Here is a 22,565-nt window from a genome sequence, read left to right on the forward strand (position 1 = left end):
CTTTGACTTAAAAAACGAGTTCATTTAAACTACTGCTTCATCTTAACTAGTGCTTAATTGAAACTAGTCCAGGGTTGGTTGGCAGTAAAGAAAAGAGAAGGGAGGGGCAGCCCTTTCTAAGTCAGTACTATACTTTATAATGTCTAGGCCTACTTCTCTTATATCATCTGTAGTTCTTTATAACCTGTATTTACTTTATGTAGTTCTTCATTATCCGTAGTTCTTTCATATCTGTGGGTCTTTAACATCTCTAGTTCTTTAATATGGCTCTTTAGCTAGTCCGTCATAGTTTCATCCAGTGGCGTCACTAGGCTGTTTCATTCGGGGCTAAAGCCCCGGATATTATTCAATTAGCCCCGAATCGTATATATAAAAAAAAAAAAACCTTTCTTCTCTTTTCTTTTTTGCTTGTTTTACACCAAAAACCAACACGGGGTTTCCAGGGGCTTCCCAAAGTAGCCTAGTCCGGCAGTCAGGAACCTATTTAAAGCTATAATAAACTGAAAAAAATTGCGTGCGCAATAAAGCAAAATTATTAACGCACGCATTTTCCCTTTCCCTCTGGGCTGTAAACCGGATATTTTAGAAACCTAGAAACGCCCCTGGTTTCATCTCTCGCTCTCTTTTTCTCTTGCTCTCTCTCTTGCTCTTTCTCTCTCACGCACATGCACACGCACACACACACACAGAAATGTACACACACGCACGTACGCTCAAGGAACATATACGCTGCGCCTCCCATGAGGCTGCAGCCGCCGCCGGATGTGAGTGTCTGTGCAGCTGTAGAGGCGGTGATGTGGTTCCGATGCGGTGAGGAGCCGTCGGGTGAACCTGCAGATACAAACGCGCTCTCTCTCTCTCTCTCTCTCTCTCTCTCTCTCTCTCTCTCTCTCTCTCTCTCTCTCTCTCTCTCTCTCTCTCTCTCTCTCTCTCTCTCTCTCTCTCTCTCTCTCTCTCTCTCTCTCACGACTCCGGAAAGAGTTGCTGAACATTACTGGGGTTCGGTTGGATTCATGATAATTATATATAGATAATTATATAATTATATCACCACAAATTGTGATTGTTATGTCAGTTGGGCTGTTTTTAAGGATAGCCCACAGCATCAATCAAGATTAGTCAAAGATTAGTATGACCTTATGTTACGAGCCTTTTCTGCTAATTAGTCAGCATCCAACACACAACTTACAGGCGACACGACGTGAAGTAGGCTAAGGATATGTCACCTAAATATTAGGCTACTCATACTTATCTCAAATAATTTCCAAGTAGTTTACACAAGTATATGTAGGTATACAGTCAAGTAGGCTTCATGTGCGTGTGTGTGAGTGAGTGTGTGTGTGTGTGTGTGTGTGTGTGTGTGTGTGTGTGTGTGTGTGTGTGTGTGTGTGTGTGTGTGTGTGTGTGTGTGTGTGTGTGTGTGTGTGTGTGTGTGTCAGCGCTATGTGTGGTGAATGGAGGAAGCGCCGTGTCGCTATTCGACGGTTTCTTTCCCTCGTGAACTTTTGTCTTCCGCTGCGCCGCAGGGGATGTCAGACCGCCGACCAGCTCCGTGATTTGAGTCCAGAGTCGCATGGTGCATACAGCCAGCTGCCGGCCGCGGGTCTCATGGGGCGTCAGAAGGCCAGCGCTGAGCCGTAGCCGTGGAGGAGTCACACCCAACTGCATCACCGTTAGTCGGTCCCCCGGGACACGCTTCTGGAGTCCTGAACCCGAGCCGTCAGAGAGCTTCACTTACCCGTCTGAGGGCTGTTCAATTAGTGGACACTAGAAGGTAAGGCTCCAGCCATGGATATGGTCCTTCTGAATCTGATTGAAATTATTCACTATGTATGTAGGCTAATATGAAAATAATGATTCCTTGAGAGAGAAAATAATTGAAACATTGGTCTATTGAAATGATAAATCATGTGTCAGACCAGACGCATGAACAGGCCAATCTTGAACAGAAAAAACAATCAAATTCCACAATTCTCCCTCTGAAATAACTTCTGATTGATGTGATAGAGCAGGTGATTGTATTAACATATCTAGACAGGCTGGCTGGTAAATGGATGGAGTTTGATCTTCTCTGTGGACCTGAGATGCTGAACTTAATCTTAACCAAACTGTAGTTGTAGCTGTCTCGATATTGTTATTCATATGAACCTTGATGTTGTGTGAATTTGGAGGTCAGGATATGATCAAGTAAGTTTAACTTTACAATTTCATATTAATACATTCCAAGAGAGTAGTTTGGGTCGGGGTGGAGATAGTGACGGAAGGTGGCCCCGGTCAAACTAACCCACCCACTTGCTTCTGCGGTCATCCTCCTAATGCTAAAAGGCACAGGTCAGACTCTCAGATCAGCTCATCTTCGGACCGGTTTTAATTCGGCTTTCCCACTCATCACCCGACAGAAGTATCCTCCTTCAGTCAATCATAGTAAATCAGGCGATTAACTTTCTCTTTATTCAGCGGTTTGATTCGTAGGTAAAGCTTCAACATTCTTAGTCAACAGTAACAACCGATAGCTCCGGTAGAGCTCCGCTTCGGCCGCTCCAGAACCCACAGCACACATGCTGGTCAGGGCAGAGACGGCCTGTTAGTGCGGAGAGAACCAGGAAGTTGCCCCCACGCATCTGGGCTCGCTCTCGTCCTACGGGAAGTTCCTGTATTTCAGGCACACTGCGCGGCACTCAGATGACCGTTTAGGAAAGTGTGAGTAACCGCTTTAAGGAACAACTCTGAAACCTGAATCTGAACCAGACAGTGGTGGGCTGCTGTGGCCTGTGTGTGGAGGCCTATTCAGCCTCCCTGCCGCCGGCTCCATTGAGCCGCTCCTGTTCTGCCTCAATAGAGCCGTTCTATTTACCCACCAATTGGAACGGGCGTAGGATTCATGGAAACTCACATTTGTTTAAGTTAGAGACGAACTTCCCCACTGGGGAGAAACAGTTCATTTAAATGAGTTTGCATGTAGCAGCAGATTATGTTGCTACATGAACAGGCCTACATTTACATACCTGCTCATATTTGACTGCCTGTTAACGGATCGAACATGACTGTTCGCTAAAATGCATAATTAATATTAATATTGTTAGTGTTATTTATAGATCTGTGTTGAAAAAATCGATTTTCCGATTTTTAATCGATTCGCATATTAATGACCGATTCTGAAACTTAAATTAAAAAATCGATTCTGAAACTTAAAAATCGGAATCGAATCGATTCTTGAAATTTGAATCGAAACCCAGCTCTAGTTATTTAGTACCATTAGTAATATTATTCTATATTATCAAAGACATTGGAAATTTTGCCTTTTTCAGTAGGCGTACTAGAGTTTTTTCCCCGACGGATGTGACAGGATCGTCAACGGTAAGGAGCTCATGTTTAACCATGGCTGCTCCTCATATTCTGATGACAGTTGAAGACTATTCACTCCAGGGCAGGCTGAATCTTGGCTCCATAGCCAACCTCAGTATATTTATCATGTTATTAATGCATATCCATAACCTTAACTGTTCGTCTGATTCATAATTCCGAGTCTTCGTCTGCCTTCAGAGACTCGGTGGGGTTCCTTCTAAACGAATCCATGATCAGATAGAGCTCTTGATGTTAGAGACTATATTTCAGACGGATTTCATCATCGTCATTTTTTTTTATGTCCCTCCTGAAAGACGCTAATTGGCTCGTTGAGACGACAGCCGAAACGAGGGCCACTCGGCAGATAAGAATTGAGAGTCTTCGTCAGGGGTGCAGACGAGGGGGAATCAATTCAATTAACCGTTTGAAGCTTCATGCTGTGAGTCGGATGATGGATCAAAGCTACCAAGGATTTATTTAAAATATCGTTCACCGATACTTTGACCAGCTGTTAACTGAAATAAGTGATTCTGGGGTTCACCGATTATGCAGCTTTACGCTGACACAAATACACAGACCATGTATAAGTACAAGAAAATACTGAACATACTTTTTTCAATTTAATTGTATTCACATGAACATGAACATCCTCTTCAAGGGTTCGGAATCTTGTCACAGTGGGTGGTAATCAGAGGAAGAGGAGGTCTTCATCAGAGTGAGTAGAAGGTGTTTCCTCTCTCCATCTGAGTGGCCACCAGGAGCAACATGCTTTAACATACGAGCCACACAAACATGCTGGTCATTGAGGAGCAGGTAGGGGCGGGGCCTCCTGCTCACGAGGCCTCCAGCTATTGGCTGTGGACCCGGGGCTGACCCACCTAGAACCTGGTGGTCTTCAGACCCACGGTTCCCCTCTCCTCCCCCCAGTGGAGTTATGAACTCTCAGAACGGAGCCAGACGACGTCAGGGTCGATAAGTGATCTCGGTGCGCGGCTTTTGTTCACAGAGCAGACAACAAAACACCTGAAGCCTATAATAACCATCACTCAAAGCCGCGTGTCAGTCAACGCTGCTTTCTTGCTGAGTGACTTGGCCGCATTCCAACTCCGACGGAGCCGGTCGTGAGTCTGTGGGCCACGCTGCAGATGTCGTTTGTGAATAATCCATGTGCTGTGTGAGTGATTCAGCCTCAGTAGCCTCCAGTAACACAAGACCCGGCCGCGCTCCAGTGGAGGACCGGCTGCCTCTCCACCAAATGTCACAAATATTAGAAAACCCTTCAAGGTATCAGGGCCGGGTTGCCCTCTACTAAACTCTGAACCTCGAGCCATTATCGTTATATACTTAAATGATACTGTATCCTCTCGCCCCAAGCCAATATTTTACTCTATAGGTTGATACATTTACCCTACCGCTGAACACCACAAACCAACAACAAGCCCCCCTCATCACCAACACACACACACCCCCCTCTGTATGCTGCAAATTATTTAATTAATGCCTTCTAGATGGTTTTGAATCTCTTTGTTCATATCAGGGAGTGCCACATGGTTGGGATGTGTTGTTGTTTTTGCCTGGCGGTACAAAGGCCTCCGTCTCCTCCACCCTACCCAACAGGTTCATGCACCAACGGTGGAACGGCGAAAATATTCAAATATGAACTCATGACCGCATGATGCATCCCGTTCTGAAGTACTCGTGTACTCGTGATACTCACTATACTGTGTGTACGTCATACAGAGGGCTTCTGAGAAACCCTGGACGTGACGAGAATATTAATGGGAGAGTTTGACTTGTACCAAGACATCTGAAAGATTGCAGATGTAACTGGTATCATAAATCCTCTAAACTCCTGAGTGATGAAAGCGCTCACGTTGGATCTGCTCCCCAGTCTGTGGATCTGAAGGTCTTTCGGATTCCTAACTTGTAATTATTTTCTTTCTCTCTTTCCTTTTCTATGAAGCCATAGCGAGAAGCCCCCCCCCCCCCCCCCCCCCCCCCAAGTTATAGAAGCTGCTGGTCTCTCTCTCTCTCTCTCTCTCTCTCTCTCTCTCTCTCTCTCTCTCTCTCTCTCTCTCTCTCTGTCTCTGTCTCTCTCTCTTTCTCTCTCTCGTACACTGTCGCCATGGAGGCAGTGGGGAAGTTTGACTTTGATGCGTCGTCACCCACTGAGCTGAGCTTCAGGAAGGGGGACGTCCTAAAGGTAAGGGATCCCCACTGGGCCAAAAGAGAGAAGAGCTTTACGCTGATGCAGGGGCGGTTTACGGTCTGCTCTCTCTGCAACGCTCCAATCCCTCCTCCAGCACCTCATGAAGGATGATGTATAACTGTTTGTCTGATCTGTTATCTAGATCCTATCCTCCAACGACGCCTGGTACATGGCTGAGATGCAGGGCCAGGAAGGCTTCGTGCCTCAGAACTACCTGGACGTCCACATACCAAGGTGAGCCTTCTGCCGCTGGACCGCGTGGAGCCAAGGACCTCATCTGACACGTTGGTGTCTGTGGACTAGCGTGTGGACGTTGGGTCCAGGCTGAGCCAGGTGTTCAGCTGTGTTTGTGTCGGCAGGTGGTTCCAGGAGGACGCCAGTCGCAGCTCCGCCGAAGAGGACCTGATGACGAAGGGCGTTGGATACTTCCTGATCCGCGGCAGCCAGAGCTCTCCGGGGGACTTCTCCATCTCCGTCAGGTGGGTCAGAGCAGGCGTGTGTGTGTGTCAGTGTGTCAGTATGTGTGTGTGGTTCTGTTGAGGTCACATAACACATGAATACACAGGTTCACCTCTTTGATGCTGGACACTGTGGTAGATGGTCGCCACGGCCCAGCCCAGTTGAGCGGCAGCATTAAAGTCTCTGCAGAGGAACCAGACGTCCTCCTCACACTCCCCTGTGCCCCCGCCCTCAGGCACGAGCACGATGTGCAGCACTTCAAGGTCATCAAGGACAACCTGGGCCAATACTTCCTGTGGGCCGAGAAGTTCACCTCCTTCAACCAGCTGGTGGACTTCTACAAGTCCACCTCCATCTCCAAGCAGAGGCTGATCTACCTGAAGGACGGCTCCGAGGACATCCGGGCCCCCAACGCTCACCAGGTACGGGCCCCCAACGCTCACCAGGTACGGGCCCCTGGCCACGCTCACTGTTTGTTACTACATTGTTAGTACGTAGCCAACGGCACGATGAAGGTCCTAAACTCGGTCAAATGAGGTGGAAGTCGTAGGATGAACTAGGGGAGCCTCACTGCCTCAGCGAAGCAGAGAGAAAAGGTTCAGCAGTCGGCCTCCCAGTCCCTAAGGCCTCGTCCCGTTACACTCGTGTATCACTGCCCTTCCCCTGGACAGTCTGTGAGGAACATGTCCTCTCTGTGAACATATCTATAGCTATGACCAGCGGGCTAAGGGTCTCTCAGACAGACTGCTCCTGGTGTCTCCGTCCCACTGGGAGCCCCCCGGTCCCAGTCTGCCTGTACAGCTGTCCTATGTTGCCGCTTTCACACCAAAAAGAACCGAGAGCCAGTTCCGGGCTGGTGCTAGGGCCAGTTCCAAACTGGTTCCAGCCTTACCCCAGTTAAGAACCGGTTGGTTTCACACCGGCCAGAGCCAGCCATGGAGCCGGCGTGAGCAACGTCATGACGTCACTGCAAACGTCTCGGCTAGTGAGCTTGGACAGAAGCATACGGCCGACATCTTTCTTTATTCTGGGTGGAAATAGTAACATAGTTACGCCATCAAATGCGTTTATGGAAACATTTTTAGCGAGAAATGTGCATTTTACTTTCATAATGTTTGCTCGGTGAATGTGAAGGATGTTTGGTTTGATAGTTATGACGAAGAGGGAACGCTCCGTTCACTTGCATGGACATGGACTCATCTAGCTGCGTTGGCGCGTTGACGCGTTGAACCACCACAATAGGCGCGCAGAAGAACCCTCGCGCCAGTTTCAAACACAACAACAACAATTTCGTCTTCGATTCAATCCGTGTATGGTTGGTTCTTTGAATATTCCGATTTAAAACAAAATCAGAAAAAAACAAAAAAGAACCATACACGGATTCACGTCCATTGTTTACTTCGGTGTTTTAAAAAATGCCGGTCTTCGTTGGTCTTCCTGTTTATGAAGGTACGGATAACTCCGCCCCCTGCCCCCGGCGTAAAAGCGGTTCTAGTTCTAGCCCAGCTCTAAAGTGGGGCCAGAGTTGAACCGGTTTTTAGGGGCCGGAGCCGGTTCTTTGGCGGTGTGAAACCAAAGCCCTGGCCCTAGCTCCGAACTGGCCCGGAACCGGCCCCGATTTTGCGGCGGTGTGAAAGGGGCATCAGTGAAGCCCCCCCAGGGCTTGTCGACGTTTTGTAAACTCAGATCCAGCCGTGCGGTGCTACCGTGTTTAGCAGACGTTCTGCTAACCCGACTAATCGTGAGAAGACTAATCAGCGCAGGAGGATGAAGCTTTAGGAAGAGGATCTGAGTACCTTCATTTGTAAAGTGGCCAGTCGACACGTGTGGATCTCAAAGCTTTACAGACACCTTATTGGTGCTTATTACTGCTGGCTGAATTTGTATCGGCCAATTATGTGCCTTCAGCCACCTGATTGGTCGAAGCAAGGAATGAGCGAAAAATAATGTGTTACACCCCTTCACCGAGACCTGACCTCGACCGACATGTGGATGGCAGGCTGCTGCAGCAGGCGTTCAGATCAGCCAGCCAGGGACTGAGTGGACTGTACCATCTCTCTTCTCCTCAGAACGCGGGGGTGGTGTTGGCGCCGGAGCCGACCGACCAGTTTGAAGCAGCTGGGAGGCGGAGCCCACTCGCGGGAGGGGCGGGGCCTGCAGCGGCCCCTCAGGTGGGAGCCTGTCAATCATTCAGCTCAAACACACTGCGTTTCACACACACTGAGATCGCCCGAGGGTGCAACCAGTTCCTCGGGTTTTAAACACCATGTCTGTGTGTATAATGATATGTGGTTATATATCAATGTGCGTTTCCATAGGTGTGATGGAATCTACGTCCTCATATATGAGAGTGTTGCGGTGAGTTTGAGTGTGTCTTCATGTGTGTGTGTTTAAATATGTGTCTTCATGTGTGTGTGTGTGTTCCCAGAGGGTGGCCCCTGCACAGATGAGGGCCTCCTTCCAGGTGAAGGTAGCCCCCCTCCCGGAGAGGACAGACCCCACCCAGGGCAGGGCAGCCCCCGTACAGGTGAGAGCGGACCCTACCAGGGGCAGGGGATCCCCGCTACAGGGGAGGCCGGCCTCGGCCCAGGTGAGGGCGGGATCCCCGCTACAGGGGAGGCCGGCCTCGGCCCAGGTGAGGGCGGGCTCGGCCCAGGTGAGGCCGGCCTCCGTCCAGGTGAGGCCGACCTCCGTCCAGGCGAGGCCGACCTCCGTCCAGGCGAGGCCGGACTCCGTCCAGGTGAGGCCGGCCTCTGTCCAGGTGAGGCCGGCCTCTGTCCAGGTGAGGGCGCTGTACAGCTTCCAGGTGGAGGAGGAGGACGAGCTGGGGTTCTGTGCCGGTGACGTCATCGAGGTGCTGGACTGCCGAGATCCGTCGTGGTGGAGGGGCCGGCTGAGAGGGAGGAGCGGCCTGTTCCCCGCCAACTACACCACGCCGATCTGAGCAGGGGGAGGAGGAGGGGGAGGGGGAGGAGGGGGAGGAGGAGCAGGGGGAGGAGGAGGAGGAGGAGGAGGAGGAGCAGGAGGAGGAGGAGGAGGAGGAGGAGGAGGAGGAGGAGGAGCAGGAGGAGGAGGAGGAGGAGCAGGAGGAGGAGGAGGAGGGGGAGGAGGAGGAGGAGCAGGAGGAGGAGGAGGAGGGGGAGGAGGAGGAGCAGGGGGAGGAGGAAGAGGGGGAAGAGGAGGGGGAGGAGCAGGGGGAGGGGGAAGAGGAGGGGGAGGGGGAGGAGGAGGAGGAGCAGTGAGGAGCAGTGATCCAAGGTGTTACTGAAGACCAAACCTTCATCTCAGGGGCGGTTCTAGGGGGGGGGGGGCAGCAGAGGCCAGTGCCCCCGTAAAACTGAGCTTGTACCCCCCCCCTCGAAATGTTTTTTTCTTTTTACGTCGGGGATCAATTGCTTGAGATGGTGTGGCACTGACGCACAGGTTGGAACTTGAGATTTATAACATATCATACTGACTTTACTGCTGTTGGGGATGTATGATACTGAGTGGTTTGATGTCAGTGAAGGAAACCCAAAATGTTGTAATATTGACAATTGCTTTAGCCAATGAAACATTTCAAATGTATAATATTGACAATTGCTGTAACTGAAGGAGATACTTAAATGCTAATAAATAGATAATAAATGCTGTAACGGGAAAAAGCCAATTATTGTATATTGTGTTTTTTAATGCCGTTACTTAGTACTAAACTAAAAACATGGTGTAGCAATACAAAACGGTGTAGCAATACAAAACAGTGTAGCATTACTACAAAACAACTGGCCCCAGTCTGGCCCCCCAATGAAAATTGGTCTAGAACCGCCCCTGCTTCCCCTAGAACACGCAGACCTGGGACGATGCTGCATTGAAGGCCCATGGAGGACCACCAGCTGTTCTTACAGAGATGCGTGATCTCATGTCAATGAGGAGAACATGGGACAATGCACTTGATCCGCCTGTTATCTAAATCCCAAAGTAGACCTTCACTGTAGTTCAGTGTTAGCTGATGCTGTCTTTACTGCCTGTTAGTGACTGTTGGCAGATGTTTCTTTTCCAAACGGCTGTAAAATATGTCCCTTTGAATATACTGCCTTAATTTGAGAAATGTGTTTTGCAATAAGCTGTTAGTTTCCCCTCTGACTGGTTTCACATTAAACGGTGTAGCAACACGAGTCATTCATTTCCATTCAAACTCCTTTTAACTGCCTCTATCAACATGCAAACTCGTCCAATCAGCGGGTTAAAACCGCCGGAGCTCTTGACTCCTCCCCCTGTACACCTTGATGCGTCACCTTCCATCTACCTGAGGAGGTCAGGTAAAGTCTGCAGCGCAACGGAGGAACCGGAGACTCTTCTCTGAACCCGTTGTCCGCGATGGCCGAGTCCCAGGTGGTGTGTCTGGACGAAGACCACGTCAACGAGAAGGTCCCGGAGACCAGACCCGAGTTCTATTACAGCGAGGAGCAGCGCGCGGCCATCGAGCAGCTCGTGAGGAACGGGGACGGCGCGTTCAAGATGCGCCTGAAGGAGGACAACGTGAAGGACTTCTTATCCGCGCAGGAGGTCCAGAGTCTCAGGAACACCTTCGACGCGTACACCTCGGACAGCGACTCGGAGTCGGAGGGCGAGAAGTCCAAGGCGTCGAGCGCCGACTCGGGGGTGCACTCCACCTACTGGCCCGAGATGTCGGACACGGAGATCCCCCCGCTGGACGCGGGCTGGGTCCCGGGGAACGGGGTGTACCGGGGGGCCTCCCGGGTGGTGATGTACTCCCACCCGCCAAAGGAGAACGGGCCGCACATCAAGCAGGTGGTCCGGAAGCTTATCCAGGAGTCCCACAAGGTAACCCACTTTATTCATCACGTTTAACTGCGTTTGCATTATGATTCATAATCATCTGGTATCAAAGCATGGCCAGGGCCTCATTAGCAGTTGTTTAAGTTGTTGATGAATTTAAAGAGAAGAAAACTCTCAAAGGTTTAACTTTCATTCACATTCATTTAAATTAGCAGACGATTTTATCCAAAGCCACTTAAAATAAATAGGCTTCCTACATCTGTCAGAAGAGAAACAACAATAGATCTCTGTCGTTACAGTAAGGATGTTCATAGAACCTTCTGCAAAGCACTAAAAATCGCTAGGTTAACCCATTCCCCGTATAGGTAGGCCTACAACAAAAGGGGAATGGGTTTCAAACTCTCAAAGTGTCTTATTTATGCAAGCCAGGACTCATTTAATTAGTTAGTAATAAGTAATAAACGTTGACCTTAATACAATCTATAAGCTATACCTGCCGTCCGTCAAGCAGTTCAGAACATCCTTAGATTAAAAAATCTATACCAGGAACCAGAACCAGTTCATGTATTGAACCCCTCCATACCAGGAACCAGAACCAGTTCATATATTGAACCCCTCCATACCAGAACCAGTCTATATATTAACCCCTCCATACCAGAACCAGTTTATATATTAACCCCTCCATACCAGAACCAGTTTATTTAACGCCTCCATACCAGAACCAGATTATATATTAAACACCTCCGTACCAGGGTTCATTAGTCGACTTGATGTTTGCCTGCTCTCACACCTCACAGTGGCGCGTCTCATAACAAGCGTGTCGTAACATGCAAAGCAGCGCGGAGCCAGACAAGCAGCTCCAGAGTGAGATTCAGATCAGGACTCGCGCCGCGGTCCCATCGCCAGCTCGCTGCCTGCGCCTGAGCACACGCAAGGCCCGCGATCAGCGCCAAAACAATCAGCTCCTCGTGATCGGCTGAGCTCCACGCGGAGCCATGTCGTGCAGATTCGAATCGATGTTGTTTAGTGTTGTTTAATACGCAGGCATCAGTAGGTTTATATGCGCGAGCACGTGACCAACGCATAACAGACTAGTTGAAAGGCTCGTGAGCTGCACAGGCTCGTGAGCATGTTACCAATAACCTAACATGTTAGCAACCATAACCTGACATGTTACCAACCATAAAGCAACATGTTACCAACCATAACCTAACATGTTACCAACCATAACCTAACATGTTACCACCCATAACCCAACATGTTACCAACCATAACCTAACATGTTAGCAACCATAACCTAACATGTTACCAACCATAAAGCAACATGTTACCAACCATAACCTAACATGTTACCAACCATAACCTAACATGTTACCAACCATAACCTAACATGTTACCATCCATAACCCAACATGTTACCAACCATAACTCAACATGTTACCAACCATAACCCAACATGTTACCAACCATAACCCATCATGTTACCAACCATAACCTAACATGTTACCAACCATAACCCATCATGTTACCAACAATAACTTGGAATTACCAACGATTAGTCAACATGTTACCAACCGTAACTCAACATGTTACTAAAACTCAACATGCTACCAACCATAACTCAACATGTTACTAATAACTCAGCTTGTTACAAACCATAACTCAACATGTTACCAACCATAACTCAACATGTTACTAATAACTCAGCCTGTTACAAACCATAACTCAACATGTTACCAACCATAACCTAACATGTTACCATCCATAACCCAACATGTTACCAACCATAACTCAACATGTTACCAACCATAACCCAACATGTTACCAACCATAACCCATCATGTTACCAACCATAACCTAACATGTTACCAACCATAACCCATCATGTTACCAACAATAACTTGGAATTACCAACGATTAGTCAACATGTTACCAACCGTAAATCAACATGTTACTAAAACTCAACATGCTACCAACCATAACTCAACATGTTACTAATAACTCAGCTTGTTACAAACCATAACTCAACATGTTACCAACCATAACTCAACATGTTACTAATAACTCAGCTTGTTACAAACCATAACTCAACATGTTACCAACAAAAACCGTCCTAACATATTACTAACCGTAACCAAAACCTCAACATCATGTCCCTGTTTATGAACCTGTCCCTGTATAGTCTACTTGAGACAGTATATCAGCTAAATCTCCAACAATACTTACCTGCTGTCACACTGTTTACAGGACGTCTAATTGGGGATTATTTTGACGATGTAATCGCCTTGTATTTAGTAAGCAGCCTTGAGGTAAAGTTTCACGTCGATATGTTTTAGGAGGGGAAGTGATGCACACAATGTGTACGTTTCAACACTTGTGTCTTTAGAGGTTCAGCCGGCTCTGTGTGCGTGCTGTGTCCTGCCCCAGTCGCTGTATGTTTCAAAGCCTTGTGCATCATCGCCGCAGGGGAGAGCAGACATCCATATTCATTCAGTTTCACTATCGAGCAGGGTTCGGGGTTGGATTTTTTTGCATAGATTTCAACCGTCAGGTTATTCATTTGAAAAAATATTGTAACACAATTATATAGGGTTGACGATGTCACATCTATTCATATTTGCCTGTAATTCATAATCATATAGATTAAAGCCTATTTGGATTAATCAGTTACTTTACATCCAAATCTAGCGTAACAGACTAGCTAGAGTAACTAATTAGAGTAACTAGAGTAACTATGGCAACTAGAGTATCTACAGTAACTAGAGTAACTAGAGTAGTTAGAATAACTAGAATAACCAGACTCACTAGTGTAACTATAGAAACTAGAGTAACTAGGTAGGGTTATTAGAGTAACTAGAGTAGCTACAGTTACTAGAGTAACTACAGTAACGTTTTTGGACGTAAGGTAGCGACCATTTTACAGCTTTATTCAGTCATTCAAAGTGTTTGTCAGTTACCCGGTAAGTAAATATATGATGTAAAGTCAATATTTAACATGAGGATGTACTGTTCCAAAAACAGTTTAGACGGATAGCAGTTAAAGGTGATTTGAGAGCTGTAATGAGAGAGAGAGGAAGATAGTGAAAGAGATTTAGAAAATAAACAACCTTATAAATAGTTCCCTCCCAGCCTCCCTCCCTCCCCCTCTCCCTCCCTCCCTACCTCCCCCTCTCCCTCCCTCCCTGTTTCTCCGCCATTGTGAATTATTACCAGTGATCGACAACCCGTAGGTTCCCGTAACCTGCAATGGAACTAGTTTCAATCAGAACACTGGATGGATGGCTAAGGCATCTCTAACTAATTAAACTCGAAGGATAACTCTTAAATCGTACCTACGGCCTCTTCAGCCTTAACTAACCCTTTACTAATAAATCAAGCGATCCTTATGGTTTAACCTCCATGTGTGAATCCTGGGTGTGATCATCTATAGAAACTGTGAACAGGATGAGAGGCTGCAGTAATTACAACAAATCCTCCTATTCTCCGTAGCTCTGCTCTTAAGCGCTCGGAAGAACGGGTTCTGGCGAAGTTCCTCCTGTGAATGTGTGGCAATGAATCCTAGTGCTGTCGTCTGTTGTTAGGTCCCATCAGGACTCACTGACATGTGACGGGAACTGGATGAGTAATAGCTCTGAAACCCCCTGGAACCACACAGACTTTATAGCTCATAATTATAGAGTCATTAATTTGAAATATTAATACACAGAATTGTCGAAGAAATAAGTCACATGCCCTTGTTGCACGCACACACACACGCACGCACGCACGCACGCACACGCGCACACACACACACACACACACAGAGTTATGAAATAACTGGTGCTCCAAAGGTGTTGTGTTCTAGTCATAGCCGTGGTTCTGTGTGATGGTTCTAGCTGGTGTTCTGTGTGATGGTTCTAGCTGTGGTTCTGTGTGATGGTTCTAGCTGTAGGGTGATGGTTCTAGCTGGTGTTCTGTGTGATGGTTCTAGCTGTGGTGTGATGGTTCTAGCTGTGGTTCTGTGTGATGGTTCTAGCTGTGGTTCTGTGTGATGGTTCTAGCTGTGGTGTGATGGTTCTAGCTGTGGTTCTGTGTGATGGTTCTAGCTGTGGTGTGATGGTTCTAGCTGTGGTTCTGGTGGATTGCGATATAATAAACAAATAGTGTCATGTCATGAGTCTACTTGCTTGGTTATCAAGGAAAATGCACGCAGATTACTGATCATTTTAAAATGTTTATTTCTCAACTCAAACATACAAACTTAAACTAGCATTAAAAAATCCAAAAACTAAGAAATGTGTACAGTACTGTTTTCAAAATAACAATATTTTCAAAATTAAATAAATAATAAAAAATATATTATATATTATATATTATATATATTTCTCAATCGTACAACTATATAGAATAAATAAGAAAAATACAAATTATTATTATTAATATTATTATAATTTATTTTTTTATTAGATCGCAGCGGTTACACAACCGCAAAGGCTGATATCGCGATTGCGATTCGATTAATTGTGCAGCACTGTGTGATGGTTCTGGTGTTCTGTGTGATGGTTCTAGCTGGTGTTCTGTGTGATGGTTCCGGTGTTCTGTGTGATGGTTCTGGTGTTCTGTGTGATGGTTCTGGTGTTCTGTGTGATGGTTCTGGTGTTCTGTGTGATGGTTCTAGCTGGTGTTCTGTGTGATGGTTCTAGCTGGTGTTCTGTGTGATGGTTCCGGCGTTCTGTGTGATGGTTCTAGCTGGTGTTCTGTGTGATGGTTCTGGTGTTCTGTGTGATGGTTCTGGTGTTCTGTGTGATGGTTCTGGTGTTCTGTGTGATGGTTCTAGCTGGTGTTCTGTGTGATGGTTCTAGCTGGTGTTCTGTGTGATGGTTCTGGTGTTCTGTGTGATGGTTCTAGCTGGTGTTCTGTGTGATGGTTCTGGTGTTCTGTGTGATGGTTCTAGCTGTGGTTCTGTGTTCCCCAGGTGGTTGCCATAGTGATGGACCGTCTGACAGACCTGCAGATTCTGCAGGACCTGCTGGACGCGCTGTCCCGGCGGGGGGTGGCGGTCTACGCCGTGCTGGAGGCCGCGGGCGTGGCCCACTTCCTGGACATGTGCGGCCGCCTGCAGATCAACGCTGCGCAGATACGGGTGAGGGGGGGGGGGGGGGACACACAGGGACACACATGAACACACAATCAGGAACCACACACATTAACACATAATCAGGAAAACACACACAAACACACAATCGCAAACATACACACACACACAAACGCATACTCACACACCCGCCAATACACAATCATGCACACACACATGAACACACAAACACACACATTAACACACAATCAGGGAAACACTCACACAATAACACACAATCACGCAAACGGACATGAACACACAAACAAACACATGAGCACACAAACATATGGACAAACAATCACGGAAAAATCCCACGCATGAACACACACAGATAAACACACAATCACGAAAACACTAATACATTAACATAATCGCAAGCACACACACAAACACACACGCGAGCACAAATCAACACGTGCACACACACACACACACACACACACACACACACACACACACACACACACACACACACACACACACACACACACACACACACACACACACACACACACACACACACACACACACACACACACACACACAAAGGTTATTGCATGGCTGTTAGTGTAGAGATACTGAGTCACTGGTGGGACTGCCTGAAGGATTTGGCCGCTCTGCTACGATCTAAGGGGAGCTGGGGACGTTGTCTGTTGAGATTTAGGTGAGCCATGACTTCTTCTATTACACACACACACACAAACACACACACAAACACACACACAAACACACACACACACACACACGCACACACACACAAGCACACGCACACAGTTATGAAATAACGGCAAGGTAAAGGTAGTTATTAGACGTTATGAGACCTAAACTAAATGACGACTGAAACCAGTTCACATGCTCGGTCCCCAGGGGGCCCCATGCCCAGCCCCCCTCCCTCACCTCACCCCACCTGCGGGGAAGCTGTGTACCACACACGGGTCTCACACACGTGTCTCACAACACAGCGATGGGAGCTGCTCACTCGTTGGAATATGATGGCTGTCAACGGCTCGTCACCTGACGCCTCACCTGGGGGGGGGAACAAACATCACGTTGGTTGACATAGCGACAGAGACAACGTCAACAATGAACCTTTGGTCTCAGCCAACGAGCTGAATCCTATAAAGCATCCAACGTGTCAGCTGTCGTACCGACGCGTGGTATAAAGCTGTTGTACCGACGCGTGGTGTAAAGCTGTTGTACCGACGCGTGGTGTAAAGCTGTTGTACCGACGCGTGGTGTAAAGCTGTTGTACCGACGCGTGGTATAAAGCTGTTGTACCGACGCGTGGTGTAAAGCTGTTGTACCGACGCGTGGTGTAAAGCTGTTGTACCGACGCGTGGTGTAAAGCTGTTGTACCGACGCGTGGTGTAAAGCTGAACCAGAGCGGAGGACGAGGGCACGGCGCCATCGGCTGATCAGAAGGAATTCACCCATAAAACATGCAACATAAAACACAAAACCCGCAGCAACAACAGAGTTCTGAGGCGCTCGGGGCTTCCCCCTCTCTGTGGGTTCGGCTCCTGGACCCCGGGCAGGAGGGCGCGGTCAGCTGGACATTGTTCAGAGTCAGAATCAGAAAGGATTTTATTGCCAAGAAGGGTGTTTACACCAACAAGGAATTGGTCTTGGTGAATAAGGTGCATACATAAAGACAATAAACAATGAACAAACAGTGACTATCATATATACAATATAACACAATACATAAACAAGCAGGGGCATAAGTGATAAGTAAAAAATAGGATAAAATAGAATAATTGGTTCAGCCTCGCTTTCCTGGATGTCACCTGATCTCTGGGCCAGGGAGCCACGGGAGGGGGAGGAAGGGCAGGAGGGACAGGAGGGGGAGGAGGGGGAGGAGGGGCAGGAGTGGCAGGAGGGGGAGGAGGGGGAGGAGGGGCAGGAAGCCTTAATGGGGTCAGGCGAGGCCGGCGGTGAATGGGGGCTCTCCGATTCTCCTCCCGCTGTGGGGATGGGCCACGTCCCACTGCCCGGAAGAATCCCCCCCGGGCAAGGCTGTGAGGGCAATGGGAAGCAACTCCCTCGATCCCTCTCCCCTCGTTCTCTACTCTCTCTCTCCCTCTCTCCTCGTTGTCTCCCTCTCCCCTCCTTTACCTCCCTTCGGTCCTCGTGGCTCCTCTCATCTCTCGCTTGGTCCCTCTACCTTCCTCCAGTTTGTTCATTGTTGCTCTCTCTCTCTCTCTCTCTCTCTCTCTCTCTCTCTCTCTCTCTCTCTCTCTCTCTCTCTCTCTCTCTCTCTCTCTCTCTCTCTCTCTCTCTCTCTCTCTCTCTCTCTCTCTCTCTCTCTCTCTCTCTCTCTCTCTCTCTCTCTCTCTCTCTCTCTCTCTCTCTCTCTCTCTCTCTCTCTCTCTCTCTCTCTCTCTCTCTCTCTCTCTCTCTCTCCCCCTCCCCGCTCGGTAAACAGATCTGCTCGGTGTGTGTGCCAAGTGGGTTTGCTCTTCCTGTCTCTGCAGCCTCCCTGTTTTGTGTGAAGGTTGACTTTGGTTACGACGCGGCCTACTGCAGGCCGCGTGATCCAGCCAGTGTGTACCCAGTGTGTACCCAGTGTGTACCCAGTGTGTTTCCAGTGTGTAACCAGGGTATAACCAGTGTGTAACCAGGGTATAACCAGTGTGTACCCAGTGTGTAACCAGTGTGTAACCCGTGTGTCACCGGTGTGTGACCAGTGTGTAACCAGTGTGTGACCAGTGTGTGACCAGTGTGTAACCAGTGTGTAACCAGTGTGTGACCAGGATCTTTCTGTCCGCAGAACCTCCGTGTGCGGTCGGTGAAGGGGGCGGGGCTTGCCCTCTCCTTCGGTAAGCTCCCGGGGTCTCTGAGCTCCAAGTACATGCTGGTGGACGGCGAGAAGGTCATGTTCGGCTCCTACAGGTGAGTCTGCTGCCAAGGGGCCACGGGGCCACGGGGCCACAGGGCCACAGGCTGGTCTGAAACCCCTCCCTCCACTATTCCTCCACCATGAGAAGCGCAGCGTGCCCGAGATGCTTCATAATTGGTCAAAAATTGTAATGGTTTCACACGGGAGGCGGGCGGACAGCCAACCATACGTCTATTCCAAATAAAAAGCTGACTCTTGGCTTTAGCTTTATCTAACAATCTCCTCTACAGCCCCGTTAGTTATTGCTTCCTACCAACACCTGAGGGCCTCAGCTGACGGGAAAACAAATCTCACTACGGACGAGGAAACTGAGGCTTTAAGACCGGGACACACCAACCCGACTGAAACATCACACCAAACAGACTAGTGTGACTGATCTCGCCAGACTGTCCGACGGCCGATGATCTGGTTGGTGTGTCTGGGCCTTTAAAGAGAGCAGACACTCAAATACAGTTAGGGTTAGGGTTAGCTGTCACTGCTGTCGACCATCACTTGGCCCACAGCATGTCGACCAGCAGGAACAGCTGAACCACAGCCCACTGTCCACACCGACACCGCGGGGGCATGTTAGCGTTTGGTCTCTCTAATGTCAGATCGTCCGCCGCTCGGTGTTCTCTCTGCAGCCCCTCCCTTGTTCCCCGTCCTCTGATCCTCCTAACCCCTCCGTGACGTGTCCTCCTGCCCCCAGCTTCACCTGGAGCTCCTCGCGGCTGGACCGCAACACCATCACCGTGATGACGGGCCACGTGGTCGACTTCTTCGACAATGACTTCCGGGAGATGTACGCGGCGTCCGAGGAGGTGGACCTCTTCAAGGAGTTCAGCATCACGCGGCCGCCCCCCACGCCGCTGCTGAAGCCCTTGGTCAAGGCCAAAGCCCCGGCCCTCAGCGTCTCCATCTCCCGCTTCCAGGTGTCCCTGAAGGAGCAGAGCCAGAACAACGTCAAGGTGCCCGCGCACAAGTACCACAACCCCAAGTACTCCCTGGTGGTGGGCAACAGCCTGAGCCGCACCTGCTCTCTGCAGGACATCTCCTCGCCCCCCAGCCCCCCGCCCGCCTCCGCCCAGAACGGCTTCCTCAACAAGCTCCGGCACGCCATCGGGGACAGCACCGAGAAGGTCAACGGGGGGCCCCCCCACCTGAGCCCCGCCGCCGCCCCCAAACCGCCCTCGCCGCCGCGGCCCGGGAGCGAGGAGGAAGGGGACGGGAAGGGAGGCTCCAAGAAGACTCTGTCGCCCGGGGCCAAGAAACCGCTGCACTCCTTCAGGGGCTTCCTGAAGGGCCGGGGGATCAACCAGATCTCAGAGGACCTCGACGAGGGCGTGGTCACGCCGCCGACGCCCTCCCCCGCCCCGGCCCCCGTCAGCCGGAGCCCGGCGGCGGCCAGCCCGGCGGCGGCCAGCCCGGCGGCCCGCCCTAGCGCCGTCGCCAGGGAGACGGAGGACTCGTTCGACCCCCTGGAGAAGCCCCCCGTGGTGAAGTTCAAGAGCAAGAAGCCGTCCAAGCTGCCCCAGAGGAGCATGTCCCTGATGACCATCAACACGGCGGAGGACGACCCCGACGGTTCGTACACTCACCTCACACCTCTCTCTGCCGCTGCTTCTCCTTACGGTCCCTGTCTTTGTTCCGCTGACCTGACCTCCGTGTTTCTCTGCCCACAGGCTACAAAGGCCGGAAGCGATCCCAGAAGAAGAATTGCATTCAATCCTGAGGATGCAATGACCCCGTATAGGAGTGTTTGATCTGCAGTGCGGATAAAGTGTAGGGCCGTCTTAGGGCTGCCATCGAGGTCCCCCCTGTACTCTGGAGGAGCTGGGTCCCATGTCTCAATTTAACAACCTGTGCAGTGTGTGTGGAGGATGTTTCAGCAGCCTCACCTGGCCCGAGTCAGTCTGATTGGCCTCTGGGGCTGAGTGAGGCTGCACACCTGGTGTGCTTTGAGCAATCGGGGTGCACAGGTAGAACCGGCCATCCTCCACACGCCCTCCACATCAACATGCATGTTTAGTCCCCGGCCCGGCAGTAATCAGCCATGCTGCTGGATCGGACCACATGGTGTTGCTTGGTTTGGCCGATGTTACCCACAAGTCCCTGGCTTTGAATCCTTGTTTCCTTGACTGATGCCCTACCCCACTACCCCTTAGTCCTAGTCTGCATCAGAATACTCATACTTGACTGCTATGTAGTAGGCATTGTGTAGTACGTCACAAATATAGCGCGTCCGAATGCTCAGTACGCATTGTGTAGTAGGCGAAAAAGTTTCCGAATGAATACTACCACCACAGTATACAACGGTAGGTCACTACGCTATCCCACAATTCAGCCAGATTCCGGTACCCGAAGAAGAAGTTATCGCAGGTGACTTTAATTTTGCCGGCATCTGATGTGCAGCGCACAGAGGGGAAATAGGTCATCTCAAAACATCCAGTGGCGTTTCGGTGGTGTTCGGAAGCGTTCAGAGACGTTCTACGCATAGCTGTAGAACGTACTACATTAATGGTCAAGTAGTAGACACTGCACAGAAATAGTATATACTTAGTATTCGGATGCACCCCTAGCCTCGTGAATGCACCCCGGTCTGAGTTCATGTTATGTTTCTCACATCTGTCTGGCCTCAGGCCTGTTCATAAATCAATGACAGGACCAATCAACACTCAAGGGCTGGAGCCTCAATTTAGGAGGAATTTTTACAAGAGCGGCACGCTGATTGGCGGAATGGTTTTTTAAACCACGTATGGGCATGAAATCGATTTCTGCCAGGTGTATCCCACTTAGAACTTCTTTCTCTGGATCGTCCCTCAAGACTTCCCCAACTCAGAGGCTCCCTGGTACTCAACGGTGCAGCCAGTGCCAAACAGACCTATTAAAGAACAGTCCTATTAAAGAACAGTCCTACCAGTGAACACTCCTATTAAAGATCATTTCATGAGCTGCTGAAGGACAGCAGGTCACAGATAACCCTTTCAGACTGACACCGCCGCTCCAGGTTATGATGCAATATTTTTTTTTTTTTATAGACGTGCTAGTAGTTTTGTATAATTGATCCGGATTGCTTGCCAAGGTGTTGCCCTGGTTGGCAACTGGCATTCCGGCTGTGCGGCTCTCTTGGTTGCCTTGGCGATAAGAAAAGTGTTCAAACAGGAGTGTCGGTTTCTGGATAAGCGTGGAGAACGGAGACTTCCAGAAGCAGATGTCTCAGTGTGTAGAACGGAGACTTCCATAAGCAGATGTCTTCGAGAGGAGGCGGCGACTCTATCGCCACATTGCCAGGTTCTCTACACTTTTTGCCTTGCAGTTTGTAGGCCTATGTTCTTCTTTAGAAGAGAGACTTGAGAATTTACTAAGGAATTATAATGTGAAGCCTCAGGACAACTTGAAATACCAGTGACGTGTAAAGTGGTGTAAATGTTTGCAATTAAAGGCTATTTCGCAACCGCTGACAGTCTTTAAAATATGCAGGATACACATGAACACACACGCACACACACACACACACACACACACAAACACGCATGCACACACATACATGCATGCACACATACATGCACAGCCGGAAATGTGAACAGGAAGAGAGCATGCACTGCGGTGCTCTACACAGGTGCATTGTCAACAGAATATGTGGATCTCAGAATACATCACATCTCTTCACTTTTGAAGCATAGTCCCACAGAGATTGTTTGGATAGGAGCAGGTTAAAATCTATGGCTGGTAATCAGGTGATTAATACCTTGATGCAATTAGCAATGACATTGGATCAA

At 49.2% G+C, this 22,565-nt stretch overlaps 2 protein-coding genes across 5 annotated transcripts; both read left to right on the forward strand.

The window, feature by feature from the left end:
• The first annotated feature begins 5,371 nt into the window (after nucleotides 1-5,371).
• Nucleotides 5,372-8,999, forward strand: grap2a (GRB2 related adaptor protein 2a). 4 transcript variants are annotated; one of them, XM_030341656.1, is made up of 7 exons: nucleotides 5,372-5,548; nucleotides 5,697-5,788; nucleotides 5,914-6,033; nucleotides 6,249-6,459; nucleotides 8,083-8,184; nucleotides 8,442-8,603; nucleotides 8,649-8,999. In XM_030341656.1, exons 1-7 carry the CDS (start codon nucleotides 5,471-5,473, stop codon nucleotides 8,955-8,957), a joined length of 1,074 nt encoding a protein of 357 aa, XP_030197516.1. In that variant the 5' UTR covers nucleotides 5,372-5,470; the 3' UTR covers nucleotides 8,958-8,999. The 4 variants fall into 4 exon arrangements, with proteins under 4 accessions (XP_030197516.1, XP_030197508.1, XP_030197490.1 ...); XM_030341648.1 differs by having other exon boundaries at nucleotides 8,442-8,582; nucleotides 8,628-8,999; XM_030341630.1 differs by having other exon boundaries at nucleotides 8,442-8,999.
• A 166-nt stretch (nucleotides 9,000-9,165) lies between these two features.
• On the forward strand, nucleotides 9,166-22,317 carry fam83fa (family with sequence similarity 83 member Fa). Its single transcript, XM_030341669.1, has 5 exons — nucleotides 9,166-10,837; nucleotides 15,747-15,914; nucleotides 18,679-18,800; nucleotides 19,496-20,370; nucleotides 20,469-22,317. The coding sequence occupies exons 1-5, from the start codon at nucleotides 10,370-10,372 to the stop codon at nucleotides 20,516-20,518; spliced, it is 1,683 nt and encodes a 560-aa protein (XP_030197529.1). The 5' UTR covers nucleotides 9,166-10,369; the 3' UTR covers nucleotides 20,519-22,317.
• Nucleotides 22,318-22,565: the final 248 nt, after the last annotated feature.

This window comes from Gadus morhua, chromosome 2, assembly GCF_902167405.1.
Source record: "Gadus morhua chromosome 2, gadMor3.0, whole genome shotgun sequence".
Lineage (NCBI taxonomy): Eukaryota > Metazoa > Chordata > Actinopteri > Gadiformes > Gadidae > Gadus > Gadus morhua.

Coding starts and splice junctions, on each gene's coding strand:
- grap2a (XM_030341630.1), top strand. CDS start 5,471: ATGGAGGCAGTGGGGAAGTTTGACTTTGATGCGTCGTCACCCACTGAG. Junction 5,549..5,696: donor GGAAGGGGGACGTCCTAAAG/GTAAGGGATCCC, acceptor TCTGTTATCTAG/ATCCTATCCTCCAACGACGC. Junction 8,185..8,441: donor GGCCTGCAGCGGCCCCTCAG/GTGGGAGCCTGT, acceptor GTGTGTTCCCAG/AGGGTGGCCCCTGCACAGAT.
- fam83fa (XM_030341669.1), top strand. CDS start 10,370: ATGGCCGAGTCCCAGGTGGTGTGTCTGGACGAAGACCACGTCAACGAG. Junction 10,838..15,746: donor TTATCCAGGAGTCCCACAAG/GTAACCCACTTT, acceptor TGTGTTCCCCAG/GTGGTTGCCATAGTGATGGA. Junction 18,801..19,495: donor GTCATGTTCGGCTCCTACAG/GTGAGTCTGCTG, acceptor TCCTGCCCCCAG/CTTCACCTGGAGCTCCTCGC.